Here is a 17,690-nt window from a genome sequence, read left to right as displayed (position 1 = left end):
GGGCTTACGGGGAGTAATGAGAGGACCCTGCCCGCGGGGCTTACGGGGAGTAATGAGAGGACCCTGCCCGCGAGGCTTACGGGGGAGTAATGAGAGGGACCCTGCCCTCGAGGCTTCTGGGGGAATAATGAGAGGGACCCTGCCCACGAGGCTTACGGGGGAGTAATGAGAGGACCCTGCCCGCGAGGCTTACGGGGAGTAATGAGAGGGACCCTGCCCGCGAGGCTTACGGGGAGTAATGAGAGGACCCTGCCCGTGAGGCTTCTGGGCGAATAATGAGAGGGACCCTGCCCGCGAGGCTTACGGGGAGTAATGAGAGGACCCTGCCCGCGAGGCTTACGGGGAGTAATGAGAGGACCCTGCCTGCGAGGCTTACGGGGAGAAATGAGAGGGACCATGCCCGCGAGGCTTACGGGGAGAAATGAGAGGACCATGCCCGCGAGGCTTACGGGGAGAAATGAGGGACCCTGCCCGCGAGGCTTACGGGGAGTAATGAGAGGACCCTGCCCGCGAGGCTTACGGGGAGAAATGAGAGGGACCCTGCCTGCGAGGCTTACGGGGAGTAATGAGAGGACCCTGCCCGCGGGGCTTACGGGAGTAATGAGAGGACCCTGCCTGCGAGGCTTACGGGGAGTAATGAGAGGGATCCTGCCCGCGAGGCTTCTGGGGGAGTAATGAGAGGGACCCTGCCCGCGAGGCTTCTGGGGGAGTAATGAGAGGGACCCTGCCCGCGAGGCTTACGGGGAGTAATGAGAGGACCCTGCCCGCGAGGCTTACGGGGAGTAATGAGAGGACCCTGCCCGCGAGGCTTACGGGGAGTAATGAGAGGGACCCTGCCCGCGAGGCTTACGGGGAGTAATGAGGGACCCTGCCCGCGGGGCTTACGGGGAGTAATGAGAGGGATCCTGCCCGCGAGGCTTCTGGGGGAGTAATGAGAGGGACCCTGCCCGCGAGGCTTCTGGGGGAGTAATGAGAGGGACCCTGCCCGCGAGGCTTACGGGGAGTAATGAGAGGACCCTGCCCGCGAGGCTTACGGGGAGTAATGAGAGGACCCTGCCCGCGAGGCTTACGGGGAGTAATGAGAGGGACCCTGCCCGCGAGGCTTACGGGGAGTAATGAGGGACCCTGCCCGCGGGGCTTACGGGGAGTAATGAGAGGGATCCTGCCCGCGAGGCTTCTGGGGGAGTAATGAGAGGGACCCTGCCCGCGAGGCTTCTGGGGGAGTAATGAGAGGGACCCTGCCCGCGAGGCTTACGGGGAGTAATGAGAGGACCCTGCCCGCGAGGCTTACGGGGAGTAATGAGAGGACCCTGCCCGCGGGGCTTACGGGGAGTAATGAGAGGACCCTGCCCGCGAGGCTTACGGGGAGAAATGAGAGGGACCCTGCCTGCGAGGCTTACGGGGAGTAATGAGAGGGACCCTGCCCGCGAGGCTTACGGGGAGTAATGAGAGGACCCTGCCCACGAGGCTTACGGGGAGTAATGAGAGGGACCCTGCCCGCGAGGCTTACGGGGAGTAATGAGAGGACCCTGCCCGCGAGGCTTACGGGGAGTAATGAGAGAGACCCTGCCCGCGAGGCTTACGGGGAGTAATGAGAGGACCCTGCCCGCGAGGCTTACGGGGAGTAATGAGAGAGACCCTGCCCGCGAGGCTTACGGGGAGTAATGAGAGGGACCCTGCCCGCGAGGCTTACGGGGAGTAATGAGAGGGACCCTGCCCGCGAGGCTTACGGGGAGTAATGAGAGGGACCCTGCCCGCGGGGCTTACGGGGAGTAATGAGAGGGACCCTGCCCGCGGGGCTTACGGGGAGTAATGAGAGGGACCCTGTCCGCGGGGCTTACGGGGAGTAATGAGAGAACATGAGATCTGTGGTTTCATTTAAAGGTGGGGAGTTTTGGTTGGGGAGGAGCAGAAGTGAGGGTTGCTAATGTGCAATGTTACCCTGTAGGGCAGAGGTCCCCAACTCCAGTCCTCAAGGCCCACCAACAGGTCATGTTTTCAGGATTTCCATAGTCTTGCTCAGGTAATAATTGCATCACCCGTGCAATGCAAAGGAAATCCTGAAAACATGACCTGTTGGTGGGCCTTGAGGACTGGAGTTGGGGACCTCTGCTGTAGGGAACTGACTTTATTTTGTCACAGGTAACGTGCTTCACCTTGTCTCGTCTGGTGGACAGCATCATCTGCTTAGCCAGCCTGCCCAGCTCGCGCTCATTCAGGCCTTGGCACAGCAGGCAGCATCACCAGCACCACCGATGCCTCATTTGGTACAGAATACCAGCCAGGCGCAGATTGGGGTTCAGGCCATGTCTCTGCAGTCCCTGCAGCACACATTGGTGAACAGCGCCAGCCTTCCCGCAGCTTCTCCAGGGCAAGGTGAGTTCAGGTGCTTAGGTGGTGGCTCGTTTCCTACTTCTCTCTGTGCAAGGGATGATACCCCCCTTTTTTTTTTTTTTTAGCACCGTCCCCAGGGGTGGTGAAGATTGTGGTAAGACAAACTACCAGAGACGTTCCTGCATCTCCTCTGCACCATCCTGTGGCCCCACCAGTGCGGCCTCTTCTCAGAGTTGTTCCTGGTCCATCTGCAGAACAGTCTACAGCCCGAGAAGGACCCGGGGAGCAACGAGCTGGTATGTCCTTTTCTCATACACATTCTTGTGTCCTATCCAGATATTACTGACTAGGGTTTGTGGGTTTTTTTATGCAGCTCCGGTCGTATCCACCTCCACCTTGACTCTGGCAACAAGTCCTCTGCTTATGATGTCCAGCCCAGGACTGTCCACAAGGCTCCCTTCTCCTCATCCTGCTCAGCCGAATATAGAAGAGTCCTCTGTGCCCCCCATGTCTGGTGTAGCCTTACGGCTTCTGACAACGTCTGCAGGAGTACAGCTGACAAACCACCACTCGTCTCCTCCTAGACACACTCAGAGTCCGTCTCTTCCCAACTGTTGTCCTACCCCCATCCAGAACCCCAGCATCTCCAGCTGCTCCTCCACACACATTGTATGTCCAGATGCTACACCCTGTCCTTCCCGTGTTGGTGCCCAGGACCCTCAATCTGTGCAGAATGGTAATGGTACAGCAGTCCAGGTGTCGCAGCCTGTAACAACCCCCACCAGCTCTGCAGACAGTGCTTTGTATGTTAATCTCCTCACAAATCCTCCTTCTCCTCCTTCTGCCAACATCTCCAAAATGACCACTGCCACCCCCACATACAACCTGAGTTTAGTGCCTGCTCTTTTAGCAAACTCCGGTCCCAGTACAGTGGCCAGCTCTTACCCCATCCCTGCTCGGTTCCTAACCAGTCCAGTGTCTCTGCTCGCGCTGTCTCCTCTACCTTCTAGCAACAGTGGGGCCACCTCGGTGCTGTACACTGCACCTGGTGCCACCGCCTTCCCCGCAGCCTCAGTGTCTGCCTCTCTGCCATTACTCGCAGCTCCTGTGTCATTCACAGCTCCTCTGCCTGTGTCCTCCTCCACCCAGAGTTCATTGTCTGTTGAGACTCCATCTCAGCAACCGCTTACAGTTGTTTCTAATCCATCCCATATAATGCCATTATCAGCAGCTGGAAGTCTACCTGCTACAACAATCTCCTCCCTCTCTCTGTCTGCCCCGCCCCCAGCTGCCGGTCCCCTGCTTCCGCAGTCTGCCCCACCTGCGGCTGCCGCTCCCCTGCCACTGATGTCTGCCTCAGCTACCATCTCCCTGCCTGTGCAGTCTGTTCCACCAGCAGCTACCGCCCCCCTGCCTCTACAATTTGTCCCACCTGCGGCTCCCTCCCCCCTGCCTCTGCAGTCTGTCCCGCCTCTGACTACAGCCGCCCTGCCTCTGCAGTCGGTCCCACTTCTGACTACCGCGCCCTTTCCTCTGCAGTCTGCACCACCTCGGGCTACTGCTCCTCTGCTGTCTTCCCCGCCTCCTGTTGCTACTGCCCTCCTTCCTATGTCTGCACCGCCTGCTGGTACGGCCACTCCTTTCCCGCTACGGTCTGCCCCACCTTCTGGTGCAGCCACTCCTCTCCCGCTACGGTCTGCCCCACCTTCTGGTGCGACCACTCCTTTCCCGCTACGGTCTGCCCCACCTTCTGGTGCGACCACTCCTCTCCCGCTACGGTCTGCCCCACCTTTTGGTGCGACCACTCCTCTCCCGCTACGGTCTGCCGCTTCTGGTGCGGCCACTCCTCTCCCGATATGGTCTGCCCCACCTTCTGGTGCGGCCACTCCTCTCCCGGGACGGTCTGCACTGCCCCCAGCTATCCTGGAGGCTGCTGGTAGCCAGCCTCTTGTTCTGTCCTCTGATTCTGCCTCTGTGCCTCTGCGAGAAGCCTTTGCATCTGATTCCTTGTCGTCTCTGAAGTTGTCCTCTGCAGCACCATCCTCTGTGCCTTTGTTGTCTGCCTCTGGTACAGTTCCTCTCCTGGCAGCAGCTTCTGCGAAGATGTCAATCCCCATGGTTAACGCCACCTCTGCTCCCTCCACAGCAGGGCTTCAGCCATCATGCTTGTTCTCTGCCCCTCAGACAGCGCCCCTTCCTCTGCTGGCGGGTGCTGGGCCGTCCTGTGTGCCCGGTGACCCGCTCTCCTCGCATTCCATACTGATACCTGCTCCTATAGCCCTGGCATCAATGAGGCATTCTGCCCCTGGCTCATGTCCTCCCTCATCCACCCCTGTGCCTGCTGTGATGACAAAGATGATGACTTTGCCCTCTGTCCCTGCCGAGGCGCAGACCCCACTGACCGCTAAAGCCCAGGTTACTTTGCCTCCTGCCCCGGCTGATGCCCAGGTCACCTTGCTTCCTACTCTGGAGGCAGCTGGCGTGTCGTCTGTGCAGCCAGTCATTTCTGGCTTCTCTCAGTCCGCGCTCCCCTGCCTGTCTGTTAGGATTCCAGCTCCACAGCCCTCTTTGCCAGTGTCCGCACAGCCCCCTTCAATGCCAGCACCCATGCCCTCAATGCCAGCCTCCACTCCTATTCCTTTGCCCCTGTTGCCAGCCTCCACACCTTCTCCTATGTCCTCCTTGTCGGCATCGTCCTTAGATCCAGCCTCACTGTTACTAGTGCCCTCTCCAGCCCCTGATTTGTCGTCCTCTGTTTCTGCTTGTGCCCAGCCTGTAGACTCTCCCTCCGCTTCACTCCTGCCGCCTCCCCCGGCCCCCCATCCTCTGGTGATCTCGTTTTCTGCTCCCCTGACACTGGCTGCTTCCTCCCCTTCATTAGCAGTGTCTTCTCATTCTCACCTTCCTGTACTCGCTGCTTCGGTGCTCCCTCCCCAGTCACCATCGGCTGCCCTGCATGCGAAGCCCATCCCATCCTGTCCAGGGCCCGTCACGGCAGTAGAAAGTAGCGTATTCCCCGCTGCCGCCTCCATCACCGCGGCTTCTCCCACACCAGACACTCAGTCCACACTACCTGTCAATAGCCTTCTGCCCTCCAGTGTCCAGGAGCCATCTCTGTCACTTTCTGTGGCTGACCCTCCAACCATCAGCATGACACTTGGCCCAGCTGCAGAGTCTGACGGCACAATGGAAGACGAACGGCCATTGCACGGTGCCGTGACATCGGCTTGTGTGCGACCTCGACGTCAGCTGCCACCCCCACCTCGGTCTCCTTTCTACTTGGTAAGTGAAACTTTTGTGAGGATATGCTGGCTGTACTGATGAACGAGATGATGTGTGAGCTCCGAGTCTTCTCTCGTCAGGAGCCACTAGAGGAACGACGGAGAAGACAGAAATTGGAGAGACTGGACAGGATTTTTCATCTGAACGAGAGGAGAAGCAGCCTAGCTCCGATCTATGGGACAGAGGTGCTAGAGGCCTGCGCCGTACCTCTCTCCAGCCAGCAGACGGACGCTTTCCGTAGATGCACCTTCACTGCAGAGCAGCGCTTGGAACAGCTGGCCCCCATCATCGAGAGGTGGGTGGGTAGGTCCTTCATGGGAGCGCTGGAGCTTTCTGGCTGTCATCCACATCTGCATTTATATTGTTCTTCTAGGTTTATATTTGCTATGCCTCCCGTGGAGGCCCCACAGATTACTCTCCACACCTCACACCCACCACCCTCCCTGGTGCTGCAAGAGTCGGTCTTCAGAGATACCCTGTCCCAGGGGCTGACCCCACACACTCGCTGCCTTCACGGCATTATCTCCAATATGAGGACCCAGTTCCCTGACCTGCGCCTCATCCAGTATGACTGCGGTGAGCAAACCAGGACCACTCCTCCATTAGTCCGGAAACTTCTTGGGATGTATGGGTAGTGATGGTACATTTCTCACAGTGAATGTGGTTGTATACAGGAAAGCTACAGACCATGGATCGCCTGCTGCGTCAGCTGAAATCTGGTGGCCATCGGGTGCTCATATTCACGCAGATGACACGGATGTTAGATGTCCTGGAGCAGTTCCTGAATTATCACGGCCACATTTATGTGCGCCTGGATGGATCTACACGTGTGGAGCAGAGACAGGTAACGTGGTGGTGGCTGCAGTGGAGGGTGCTTGGCTTATGGTGCAGTGAGGGTGTGCGCCGCGGTGTCATCCTATTCTCGCTCACTTCCAGGTGCTGATGGAACGATTCAACATGGACAAGCGCATCTTCTGCTTCATTCTTTCTACACGCAGTGGAGGGGTCGGAGTGAACCTAACAGGGGCAGACACTGTCATTTTTTATGACAGTGACTGGAATCCCACAATGGATGCACAAGCTCAGGACCGCTGTCACCGCATCGGGCAGACACGGGACGTGCACATTTACAGGTATGTCGTGCAGTTGTCTCGTGCTGCAGCCTGTCCTGTGAGCTCGGCTACATTTGCCCCTGTCCTCGTTGCAGGCTGGTCAGTGAACGAACAGTGGAAGAAAACATTCTGAAGAAAGCCCAGCAGAAGCGTTTGCTGGGAGACATGGCCATTGAGGGTGGAAACTTTACTACGGCTTACTTCAAACAGGTAAGAATTATCCTGACGGGCCAGCCTGTCCTCTGTCAGATCGAAGCCTGCTTTCCAGGGCTCTCAGGACTATTCTAGTCTAATACTTGGCCACTTGTAGAATCTGTTGCCACTTGTTATGGCTGCCTTCCTACACATAATGTAAGAATGGGATCTACAGGAGCCTTCACCGCTTTGTGTGACGCTTGTGATGACCGATCTATATGTTTCTTTTATTTTAGCACACGATCAGGGAACTGTTTGATATGGAAGATACATCGCGCAAGGAGGTCGAGACCCGTAATGCATCCCCAGACCATAACACAGAGGAGGGAGCAACATCTCGACAAGAGCATATATTGGAGCAGGTAAGTCCTGCCACCAGTGACGGTCGCTCAGCGGCCATCGGGTATGTGACCAGGGGCGTTATTGTAGGTCGCTCTGCTCACTGACACCTGTTCTGACTCTGTGTACGCACACCTGTACTTGGCCCCCTTTATCATGCAGGGCACAGGCATGTAGTGTCATACACTTGGCTTTTTTGTCCATCATAACTATACATGGCGCAGTGTAAATAATGTATCTGAGTATCGGTTGTTTTGGGCAGCCCTAAAGAAAGTGACAAACCTATTGAAGTCTGCTCAGTGTACAGCGGCAGCATTGCACTCACTGCCCACCATGTGTTTGCCTTGTTCAGGCGCTGTGTGGTGCCGAGGATGAGGAGGATACCCTTGCTGCCTCTCTGGTTCGAGCCGAGCAAGTGGCAGATCTTGCAGAATTTAATGAAAATGTTCCTTTGGAGCCAGAAGAAGAGGAGCAGAGCCGCGCGGAGCAGGAAATATCTGCTTTGGTAGAACAGGTAATGCTAGAAATTCCAGCATGAAAATAGTGAATTTGTGATGGTAGTAATGATCAGTAATGCATGCATTTGTCACCCCCAGCTGACGCCTATTGAGAGATATGCTATGTACTATCTGGAAGCTTCACTGGAAGAAGTCAGTAAAGAGGAGCTGAAGCAGGCAGAGGTAAGTGACTGCAGCTCGTCTCCACTGCACTCACTGGTGGTTTCCTGATCTCTACAACAATCTAATCAAGTTTCCCCTCATTCCTATCCAGGAGCAGGTGGAGGCTGCACGCAAAGACCTTTTCCTTGCTAAAGATGAGGTAGGACTGATGACAGAAGAGAAATGGGATGACGATAGCAGAAGGAATCGTAAAGTGAAGACTCCAGTGCCCAACAAACCTCTAGAACGTGTTGGGGTTCGCACAAGTGAACGGTTAAGAGGAAGCAGACCAATTGAAAGTTTGGACCACACGGAGAACCTGACCATTCCAGACACTGCACCCCAATCCCAGGAAGATGAAGTTGTCCATGACAGTTCACCCCCCACCCGGAGTAATCAAGCCACTCCAGAGCCCGATGATGCCAGTCCAAGTGCAGACATCTCAGCCACCCAGGTTCTTACAATGGACCCATTGTCCACTACCTTGCCCCCTATTGCTTTCTCCGAGGAGGAAACTGTTCCTGTACGCAAGGAAGATGCTGAGGTACTTGTGATGGAAAATGTGGCAGATACGGGGTCTGTGCCAGGCAGCCCAGTGAGTGCAGTGCCAGGCAGCCCCATTCCACCCCGCACACCTCGCAGGAAAGTCTTTGCAGACTCTGAGATTATGCTTGCTGGGGCTTCAGAGGACTCGCCAACTGCTAAAGTGCTTAGGCGGCTGCCAGGGCGTCTCGTTACCATAGTACAAGAATGGCTTCCCAGTCCTCGGCGCCAAAATAGGGGTAGAGGATGCCAAATAGCTACTGGGAATGACAGTGAGAATTCTACTATCCCCATTTCTCATAGCTCTCCTCATGATCGATTATCTGAAGAGACTTCTGAAACAGGCAGTCCTCCACCAAAGCGAAAGAGAGGAAGGCCCCCAAAAACAAGAGGAGACATGTCGCCAACTTATTTCCCTATTGATATGCCCCCTGCGGACTCCCCTGCCCACACGTCTCTAGATCTCGGCACTGCTTTTCAAAGACCCACCATAGATTTGGTGACGTCTTCTGTTGTAGTCCAGACTCCAGGAAGTCCAAATAGTTATTTAAAGACGAGTTGTGAAATTGTAAGTAAATCACCTATTGAGAAAAGAAAAAGAGGTCGACCTCCCAAAACATATGCCACCCCTATGTCACCCCATAAACTTGACTCAACTCCTTGTGTTCCTTTACTGGCATCCTCCAAACTGCACGAAGAGCCCCCTTTTGCATCATTAGTTTTGCCCAAGAAACATGAAGATTCAGTGGGGGAGCCTATCCTTGTATCGCCATTGTTTCCTCACAGAGACTCCACACCTGAGGTCCATGACAGAGACACAACTCGAGGAACTTGCTCTTCAGTTTTTGCCCGCAGTAAATCTGATGGACAGAATGAGTCTTCATTGTTGTCTGGTCAGTCTCCTGATTCCATCATTCCCAGTGTATCTTCCAACATTCCCACGGTGCCAGCTGAAGGTACAAGCAGCAGTTGTGCTGAGGAGCCCATGTCCCCTCCAAAGCGTAAACGTGGCCGCCCTCCCAAGGTTCGTCCTGTGCTCCAAATCAACTCTAGTCCTATGTTACCCATAACTGACAGTTCTCCAGAAAGATCTCCCAGGCACCAAGTCACAAGGACTTCTCTACAGAGAAATTGCAAACCACTTAAGGCGGAACCCCTGGATCCGATGGAGCAGAACTCCTACCTTGCTGACACTGATGATTCTTCTGATGAGGAGGTTACTGTGAGCGCCCCTCTGACACGTAATGTCAGGACTAGACTACAGAGCACAAACCAGAGACCTCCTGTAGTCATTCAGAACTCTGTTGTATCTTCCAAATCCTCCTGTGGACGTTCTCCACACACAATTCCTATCCAGGAAAAACTTCCCACCAAAAAAAGGAAGCCTCAGAGTGTGAGTTCTCCCAGCCCATCTTCCTCCTCTCCTCCACATGGCAGTTCCAGCGAAAGCAGGAAGCGTCCTTGTCCCCCTGCAGAGCGGGTTCTGCGCAGCTCCCTTACTGCCAACCCTGCGAGTAACACTCGCTCGTCACGTTCCCCTCTCCTTAATTCTCCAAGTAGCCACAAAGGCAGAAAGGCCAAAACGTGAGTGCAATTGACAGTGACCAATGTTTTCTTTGGAAAGGCCACCATAACAAATTACTTAAGAGCAGGAGAAGGGGTCCCGATGTTTGACCACAGATTTGCTTTGAGATTGGCCAAGTGTTGGCTGTAAACCTGCAGCCCTGTTACTGGGAAATACAATCTATGCAAGAAGATGGGATGGACTCAATATGTTGCAGGGGATCAGGCACTACGCTCTCTCGGTGTTGTCAGGCCCTGTAGTATTAGGTGTCACTGGGGGCTGGGCATGTCATGGCCACTCACAGCCTCAATGCTTTGGACTTGTTTCTACAGAATTTCCTGTATTTCTGTCCTGAAAATAAAGTGTTGAGTAAAGTCCGCTGTGTGTCAGGGTGAGCGGCAGTGGCGGTCTCTGTACGTTGCTGTAGGGAATCTACCATGAACTGTATTGTTTTACTATATTAGCACAGTCTGGTCTGATTCCTAGAACTAGCAATGCACATGAAATTCTCTATTTTTGTCTGTTGTATCATTGGAATAAAGTTGTTGATGGTGTCGCCTTCCTCTCCCTAATGTCCGAGCTGGCTTCTTCACTCAGAACTTTTAATTAGATGCTGCATTGACTGATATTGGTCAAGCATCCTTGACTATAGAGCAGTGAGTGCAACATGGAGTAAATGATTCGAATATTAAGCACAAGCATAAAATATCCCTCATATTTAGATGAATGTAGAGCATCATGTGTGGTGTGAGTCTCCGGGACCACGGGCCAGCATTGGACTGCGTTCCCTTCATGATAGATTCTCTTTGCCCGTCATATTGCTTTGCAGCTGAAATGGTTACGCTGCATTGTTATGAGATGGGCGTCTAAAACCAGCCTATAATCCATTTGCATTTGTCTGAATTCTGGCCTCAATCTTTCAGTTTTACTTGGGTCACCACAGTATTTTCGGCTGAGCAGAGAGGTCATAGAGCATGCAGCAGGTCAGACAGTGAGGTCATAGTGCATATAGCAGGTCAGGCAGTGAGGTCATAACGTATGTAGCAGGTCAGGCAGTGAGGTCATAGAGCATGTAGCAGGTCAGGCAGAGAGGTCATAGAGCATGTAGCAGGTTAGGCAGTGAGGTCATAGAGCATGTAGCAGGTCAGGCAGTGAGGTCATAGCGCATGTAGCAGGTCAGGCAGTGAGGTCATAGAGCATGTAGCAGGTTAGGCAGTGAGGTCATAGAGCATGTAGCAGGTCAGGCAGTGAGGTCATAGAGCATGTAGCAGGTCAGGCAGTGAGGTCATAGCGCATGTAGCAGGTCAGGCAGTGAAGTCATAGAGCACGTAGCAGGTCAGGAAGTGAGGTCATAGCGCATGTAGCAGGTCAGGCAGTGAGGTCATAGAGCACGTAGCAGGTCAGGCAGTGAGGTCATTGCGCATGTAGCAGGTCAGGCAGAGTGAGGCCATAGCGCATGTAGCAGGTCAGGCAGTGAGGCCATAGCGCATGTAGCAGGTCAGGCAGTGAGGTCATAGAGTATGTAGCAGGTAAGGCAGTGAGGTCATAGAACATGTATCAGGTCAGGCAGTGAGGTCATAGCGCATGTATCAGGTACGGCAGTGAGGTCATAGCGCATGTATCAGGTACGGCAGTGAGGTCATAGCGCATGTAGCAGGTCAGGCAGTGAGGTCATAGTGCATGTAGCAGGTCAGGCAGTGAGGTCATAGCGCATGTAGCAGGTCAGGCAGTGAGATCATAGCGCATGTATCAGGTCAGGAAGTGAAGTCAGCACATGTAGCAGGTAAGGCAGTGAGGTCAGCGCATGTAGCAGGTCAGGCAGTGAGGTCATATCGCATGTAGCAGGTCAGGCAGTGAGGTTATAGCGCATGTAGCAGGTCAGGCAGTGAGGTCATAGCGCATGTAGCAGGCAAGGCAGTGAGGTCATAGCGCATGTAGCAGGTAAGGCAGTGAGGTCATAGCGCATCTATCAGGTAAGGCAGTGAGGTCATAGTGCATGTAGCAGGTAAGGCGGTGAGGTCAGCGCATGTAGCAGGTAAGGCAGTGAGGTCATAGCGCATGTATCAGGTCAGGCAGTGAGGTCATAGCGCATGTAGCAGGTAAGGCGGTGAGGTCAGCGCATGTAGCAGGCCAGGCGGTGAGGTCATAGCGCATGTATTAGGTCAGGCAGTGAGGTCATAGCGCATGTAGCAGGTCAGGCAGAGTGAGGCTATAGCGCATGTAGCAGGTCAGGCAGAGTGAGGCCTTAGCGCATGTAGCAGGTCAGGCAGTGAGGTCAGCGCATGTAGCAAGTCAGGCAGTTAGGCCATAGCGCATGCCGCAGGTCAGGCAGAGAGGCCATAGCGCATATAGCAGGTCAGGCAGTGAGGTCAGCGCATGTAGCAAGTCAGGCAGTTAGGCCATAGCGCATGCCGCAGGTCAGGCAGAGAGGCCATAGCGCATATAGCAGGTCAGGCAGAGAGGCCATAGCGCATGTAGCAGGTCAGGCAGAGAGGCCATAGCGCATATAGCAGGTCAGGCAGTGAGGTCATAGAGCATGTAGCAGGTCAGGCAGAGAGGTCATAGAGCATGTATCAGGTCAGGCAGTGAGGTCATAGAGCATGTAGCAGGTCAGGCAGAGAGGTCATAGCGCATGTAGAAGGTCAGGCAGTGAGGTCATAGCGCATGTAGCAGGTCAGGCAGTGAGGTCATAGAGCATGCAGCAGGTCAGACAGAGGTCATAGAGCATGTAGCAGGTCAGGCAGTGAGGTCACAGCGCATGTAGAAGGTCAGGCAGTGAGGCCATAGCGCATGTAGCAGGTCAGACAGAGGTCATAGCGCATATAGCAGGTCAGGCAGTGAAGTCATAGCGCATGTAGCAGGTCAGGCAGTGAGGTCATAGAGCATGTAGCAGGTTAGGCAGTGAGGTCATAGAGCATGTAGCAGGTCAGGCAGTGAGGTCATAGCGCATGTAGCAGGTCAGGCAGTGAGGTCATAGAGCATGTAGCAGGTCAGGCAGTGAGGTCATAGAGCATGTAGCAGGTCAGGCAGTGAGGTCATAGCGCATGTAGCAGGTCAGGCAGTGAAGTCATAGCGCATGTAGCAGGTCAGGCAGTGAGGTCATAGAGCACGTAGCAGGTCAGGCAGTGAGGTCATAGAGCACGTAGCAGGTCAGGCAGTGAGGTCATAGAGCACGTAGCAGGTCACGCAGTGAGGTCATAACGTATGTAGCAGGTCAGGCAGTGAGGTCATTGCGCATGTAGCAGGTCAGGCAGTGAGGCCATAGCGCATGTAGCAGGTCAGGCAGTGAGGTCATAGAGTATGTAGCAGGTAAGGCAGTGAGGTCATAGAGCATGTATCAGGTCAGGCAGTGAGGTCATAGCGCATGTATCAGGTACGGCAGTGAGGTCATAGCGCATGTATCAGGTACGGCAGTGAGGTCATAGCGCATGTAGCAGGTCAGGCAGTGAGGTCATAGTGCATGTAGCAGGTCAGGCAGTGAGGTCATAGCGCATGTAGCAGGTCAGGCAGTGAGGTCATAGCGCATGTATCAGGTCAGGAAGTGAAGTCAGCGCAGGTAAGGCAGTGAGGTCAGCGCATGTAGCAGGTCAGGCAGTGAGGTCATATCGCATGTAGCAGGTCAGGCAGTGAGGTTATAGCGCATGTAGCAGGTCAGGCAGTGAGGTCATAGCGCATGTAGCAGGCAAGGCAGTGAGGTCATAGCGCATGTAGCAGGTAAGGCAGTGAGGTCATAGCGCATCTATCAGGTAAGGCAGTGAGGTCATAGTGCATGTAGCAGGTAAGGCGGTGAGGTCAGCGCATGTAGCAGGTAAGGCAGTGAGGTCATAGCGCATGTATCAGGTCAGGCAGTGAGGTCATAGCGCATGTAGCAGGTAAGGCGGTGAGGTCAGCGCATGTAGCAGGCCAGGCGGTGAGGTCATAGCGCATGTATTAGGTCAGGCAGTGAGGTCATAGCGCATGTAGCAGGTCAGGCAGAGTGAGGCTATAGCGCATGTAGCAGGTCAGGCAGAGTGAGGCCTTAGCGCATGTAGCAGGTCAGGCAGTGAGGTCAGCGCATGTAGCAAGTCAGGCAGTTAGGCCATAGCGCATGCCGCAGGTCAGGCAGTTAGGCCATAGCGCATGCCGCAGGTCAGGCAGTGAGGTTATAGCGCATGCAGCAGGTCAGGCAGTGAGGTCATAGCGCATGTAGCAGGTCAGGCAGTGAGGTCATAGCGCATATAGCAGGTCAGTCAATGAGGTCATAGCGCATGTAGCAGGTCAGGCAGTGAGGTCATAGCGCATGTAGCAGGTCAGGCAGTGAGGCCATAGCGCATGTATCAGGTAAGGCAGTGAGGTCATAGCGCATGTAGCAGGTAAGGCAGTGAGGTCATAGCGCATGTATCGGGTAAAGCAGTGAGGTCATAGCGCATGTATCAGGTCAGGCAGTGAGGTCATTGCGCATGTAGCAGGTCAGGCAGAGTGAGGTCATAGCGCATGTAGCAGGTCAAGCAGTGAGGCCATAGCGCATGTAGCAGGTCAGGCAGTGAGGTCATAGAGTATGTAGCAGGTAAGGCAGTGAGGTCATAGAGCATGTATCAGGTCAGGCAGTGAGGTCATAGAGTATGTAGCAGGTAAGGCAGTGAGGTCAGCGCATGTAGCAGGTCAGGCAGTGAAGTCATATCGCATGTAGCAGGTCAGGCAGTGAGGTTATAGCGCATGTAGCAGGTCAGGCAGTGAGGTCATAGCGCATGTAGCAGGCAAGGCAGTGAGGTCATAGCGCATGTAGCAGGTAAGGCAGTGAGGTCATAGCGCATCTATCAGGTAAGGCAGTGAGGTCATAGTGCATGTAGCAGGTAAGGCGGTGAGGTCAGCGCATGTAGCAGGCCAGGCGGTGAGGTCATAGCGCATGTAGCAGGTAAGGCAGTGAGGTCATAGCGCATGTATCAGGTCAGGCAGTGAGGTCATAGCGCATGTAGCAGGTAAGGCGGTGAGGTCAGCGCATGTAGCAGGCCAGGCGGTGAGGTCATAGCGCATGTATTAGGTCAGGCAGTGAGGTCATAGCGCATGTAGCAGGTCAGGCAGAGTGAGGCTATAGCGCATGTAGCAGGTCAGGCAGAGAGGCCTTAGCGCATGTAGCAGGTCAGGCAGTGAGGTCAGCGCATGTAGCAAGTCAGGCAGTTAGGCCATAGCGCATGCCGCAGGTCAGGCAGTGAGGTTATAGCGCATGCAGCAGGTCAGGCAGTGAGGTCATAGCGCATGTAGCAGGTCAGGCAGTGAGGTCATAGCGCATATAGCAGGTCAGTCAATGAGGTCATAGCGCATGTAGCAGGTCAGGCAGTGAGGTCATAGCGCATGTAGCAGGTCAGGCAGTGAGGCCATAGCGCATGTATCAGGTAAGGCAGTGAGGTCATAGTGCATGTAGCAGGTAAGGCAGTGAGGTCATAGCGCATGTATCGGGTAAAGCAGTGAGGTCATAGCGCATGTATCGGGTAAAAGAGTGAGGCCATAGCGCATGTAGCAGGTCAGGCAGAGTGAGGCCATAGCGCATGTAGCAGGTCAGGCAGAGTGAGGCCATAGCGCATGTATCAGGTAAGGCAGTGAGGTCATAGCGCATGTAGCAGGTAAGGCAGTGAGGTCATAGCGCATGTATCGGGTAAAAGAGTGAGGCCATAGCGCATGTAGCAGGTCAGGCAGAGTGAGGCCATAGCGCATGTAGCAGGTCAGGCAGAGTGAGGCCATAGCGCATGTATCAGGTCAGGCAGTGAGGTCATAGCGCATGTATCAGGTAAGGCAGTGAGGTCATAGCGCATGTAGCAAGTAAGGCAGTGAGGTCATAGCGCATGTATCAGGTACGGCAGTGAGGTCATAGCGCATGTAGCAGGTCAGGCAGTGAGGTCAGTGCATGTAGCAGGTCAGGCAGTGAGGTCATAGCGCATGTAGCAGGTCAGGCAGTGAGGTCAGCGCATGTAGCAGGTCAGGCAGTGAGGTCAGCGCATGTAGCAGGTCAGGCAGTGAGGTCATAGCGCATGTATCAGGTAAGGCAGTGAGGTCCTAGCGCATGTAGCAGGTCAGGCAGTGAGGTCATAGCGCATGTAGCAAGTCAGGTAGTGAGGTCATAGTGCATGTAGCAGGTCAAGCAGTGAGGCCATAGCGCATGTAGCAGGTCAGGCAGTGAGGTCATAGCGCATGTAGCAAGTCAGGTAGTGAGGTCATAGCGCATGTAGCAGGTCAGGCAGTGAGGCCATAGCGCATGTAGCAGGTCAGGCAGTGAGGTCATAGTGCATGTAGCAAGTCAGGTAGTGAGGTCATAGTGCATGTAGCAGGTCAAGCAGTGAGGTCATAGCGCATGTAGCAGGCAAGGCAGTGAGGTCATAGAGTATGTAGCAGGTAAGGCAGTGAGGTCATAGAGCATGTATCAGGTCAGGCAGTGAGGTCATAGCGCATGTATCAGGTAAGGCAGTGAGGTCATAGCGCATGTATCAGGTACGGCAGTGAGGTCATAGCGCATGTAGCAGGTCAGGCAGTGAGGTCATAGCGCATGTAGCAGGTCAGGCAGTGAGGTCATAGCGCATGTAGCAGGTCAGGCAGTGAGGTCATAGCGCATGTATCAGGTCAGGAAGTGAAGTCAGCGCATGTAGCAGGTAAGGCAGTGAGGTCAGCGCATGTAGCAGGTCAGGCAGTGAGGTCATATCGCATGTAGCAGGTCAGGCAGTGAGGTTATAGCGCATGTAGCAGGTCAGGCAGTGAGGTCATAGCGCATGTAGCAGGCAAGGCAGTGAGGTCATAGCGCATGTAGCAGGTAAGGCAGTGAGGTCATAGCGCATCTATCAGGTAAGGCAGTGAGGTCATAGTGCATGTAGCAGGTAAGGCGGTGAGGTCAGCGCATGTAGCAGGTAAGGCAGTGAGGTCATAGCGCATGTATCAGGTCAGGCAGTGAGGTCATAGCGCATGTAGCAGGTAAGGCGGTGAGGTCAGCGCATGTAGCAGGCCAGGCGGTGAGGTCATAGCGCATGTATTAGGTCAGGCAGTGAGGTCATAGCGCATGTAGCAGGTCAGGCAGAGTGAGGCTATAGCGCATGTAGCAGGTCAGGCAGAGTGAGGCCTTAGCGCATGTAGCAGGTCAGGCAGTGAGGTCAGCGCATGTAGCAAGTCAGGCAGTTAGGCCATAGCGCATGCCGCAGGTCAGGCAGTGAGGTTATAGCGCATGCAGCAGGTCAGGCAGTGAGGTCATAGCGCATATAGCAGGTCAGTCAATGAGGTCATAGCGCATGTAGCAGGTCAGGCAGTGAGGTCATAGCGCATGTAGCAGGTCAGGCAGTGAGGCCATAGCGCATGTATCAGGTAAGGCAGTGAGGTCATAGCGCATGTAGCAGGTAAGGCAGTGAGGTCATAGCGCATGTATCGGGTAAAGCAGTGAGGTCATAGCGCATGTAGCAGGTCAGGCAGTGAGGTCATAGCGCATGTAGCAGGTCAGGCAGAGTGAGGCCATAGCGCATGTATCAGGTAAGGCAGTGAGGTCATAGCGCATGTAGCAGGTAAGGCAGTGAGGTCATAGCGCATGTATCGGGTAAAAGAGTGAGGCCATAGCGCATGTAGCAGGTCAGGCAGAGTGAGGCCATAGCGCATGTAGCAGGTCAGGCAGAGTGAGGCCATAGCGCATGTATCAGGTAAGGCAGTGAGGTC

General features: G+C 54.6%; 1 protein-coding gene across 3 annotated transcripts in view; it reads left to right on the top strand.

The window, feature by feature from the left end:
- The window catches only part of SRCAP (Snf2 related CREBBP activator protein), a 60,921-nt gene extending 50,326 nt beyond the window's left edge, over positions 1–10,595 (top strand). For all 3 annotated transcript variants that reach the window (XM_069735243.1, XM_069735245.1, XM_069735246.1), the window contains 12 exons: positions 2,143–2,376; positions 2,460–2,630; positions 2,708–5,616; positions 5,697–5,911; positions 5,990–6,192; positions 6,291–6,460; positions 6,553–6,749; positions 6,824–6,938; positions 7,160–7,285; positions 7,615–7,776; positions 7,859–7,942; positions 8,034–10,595. In XM_069735243.1, the coding sequence (XP_069591344.1) occupies positions 2,143–2,376; positions 2,460–2,630; positions 2,708–5,616; positions 5,697–5,911; positions 5,990–6,192; positions 6,291–6,460; positions 6,553–6,749; positions 6,824–6,938; positions 7,160–7,285; positions 7,615–7,776; positions 7,859–7,942; positions 8,034–10,052 (6,605 nt within the window). In that variant the 3' untranslated portion in view covers positions 10,053–10,595. The remainder of the gene's footprint in view (positions 1–2,142; positions 2,377–2,459; positions 2,631–2,707; positions 5,617–5,696; positions 5,912–5,989; positions 6,193–6,290; positions 6,461–6,552; positions 6,750–6,823; positions 6,939–7,159; positions 7,286–7,614; positions 7,777–7,858; positions 7,943–8,033) is intronic.
- The last annotated feature ends 7,095 nt before the right edge of the window (positions 10,596–17,690 follow it).

Source organism: Ranitomeya imitator, chromosome 7 (genome assembly GCF_032444005.1).
Source record: "Ranitomeya imitator isolate aRanImi1 chromosome 7, aRanImi1.pri, whole genome shotgun sequence".
Lineage (NCBI taxonomy): Eukaryota > Metazoa > Chordata > Amphibia > Anura > Dendrobatidae > Ranitomeya > Ranitomeya imitator.
Note: the sequence above shows the minus strand (reverse complement) of the source record. Positions and strands in the feature narration are given on the sequence as shown.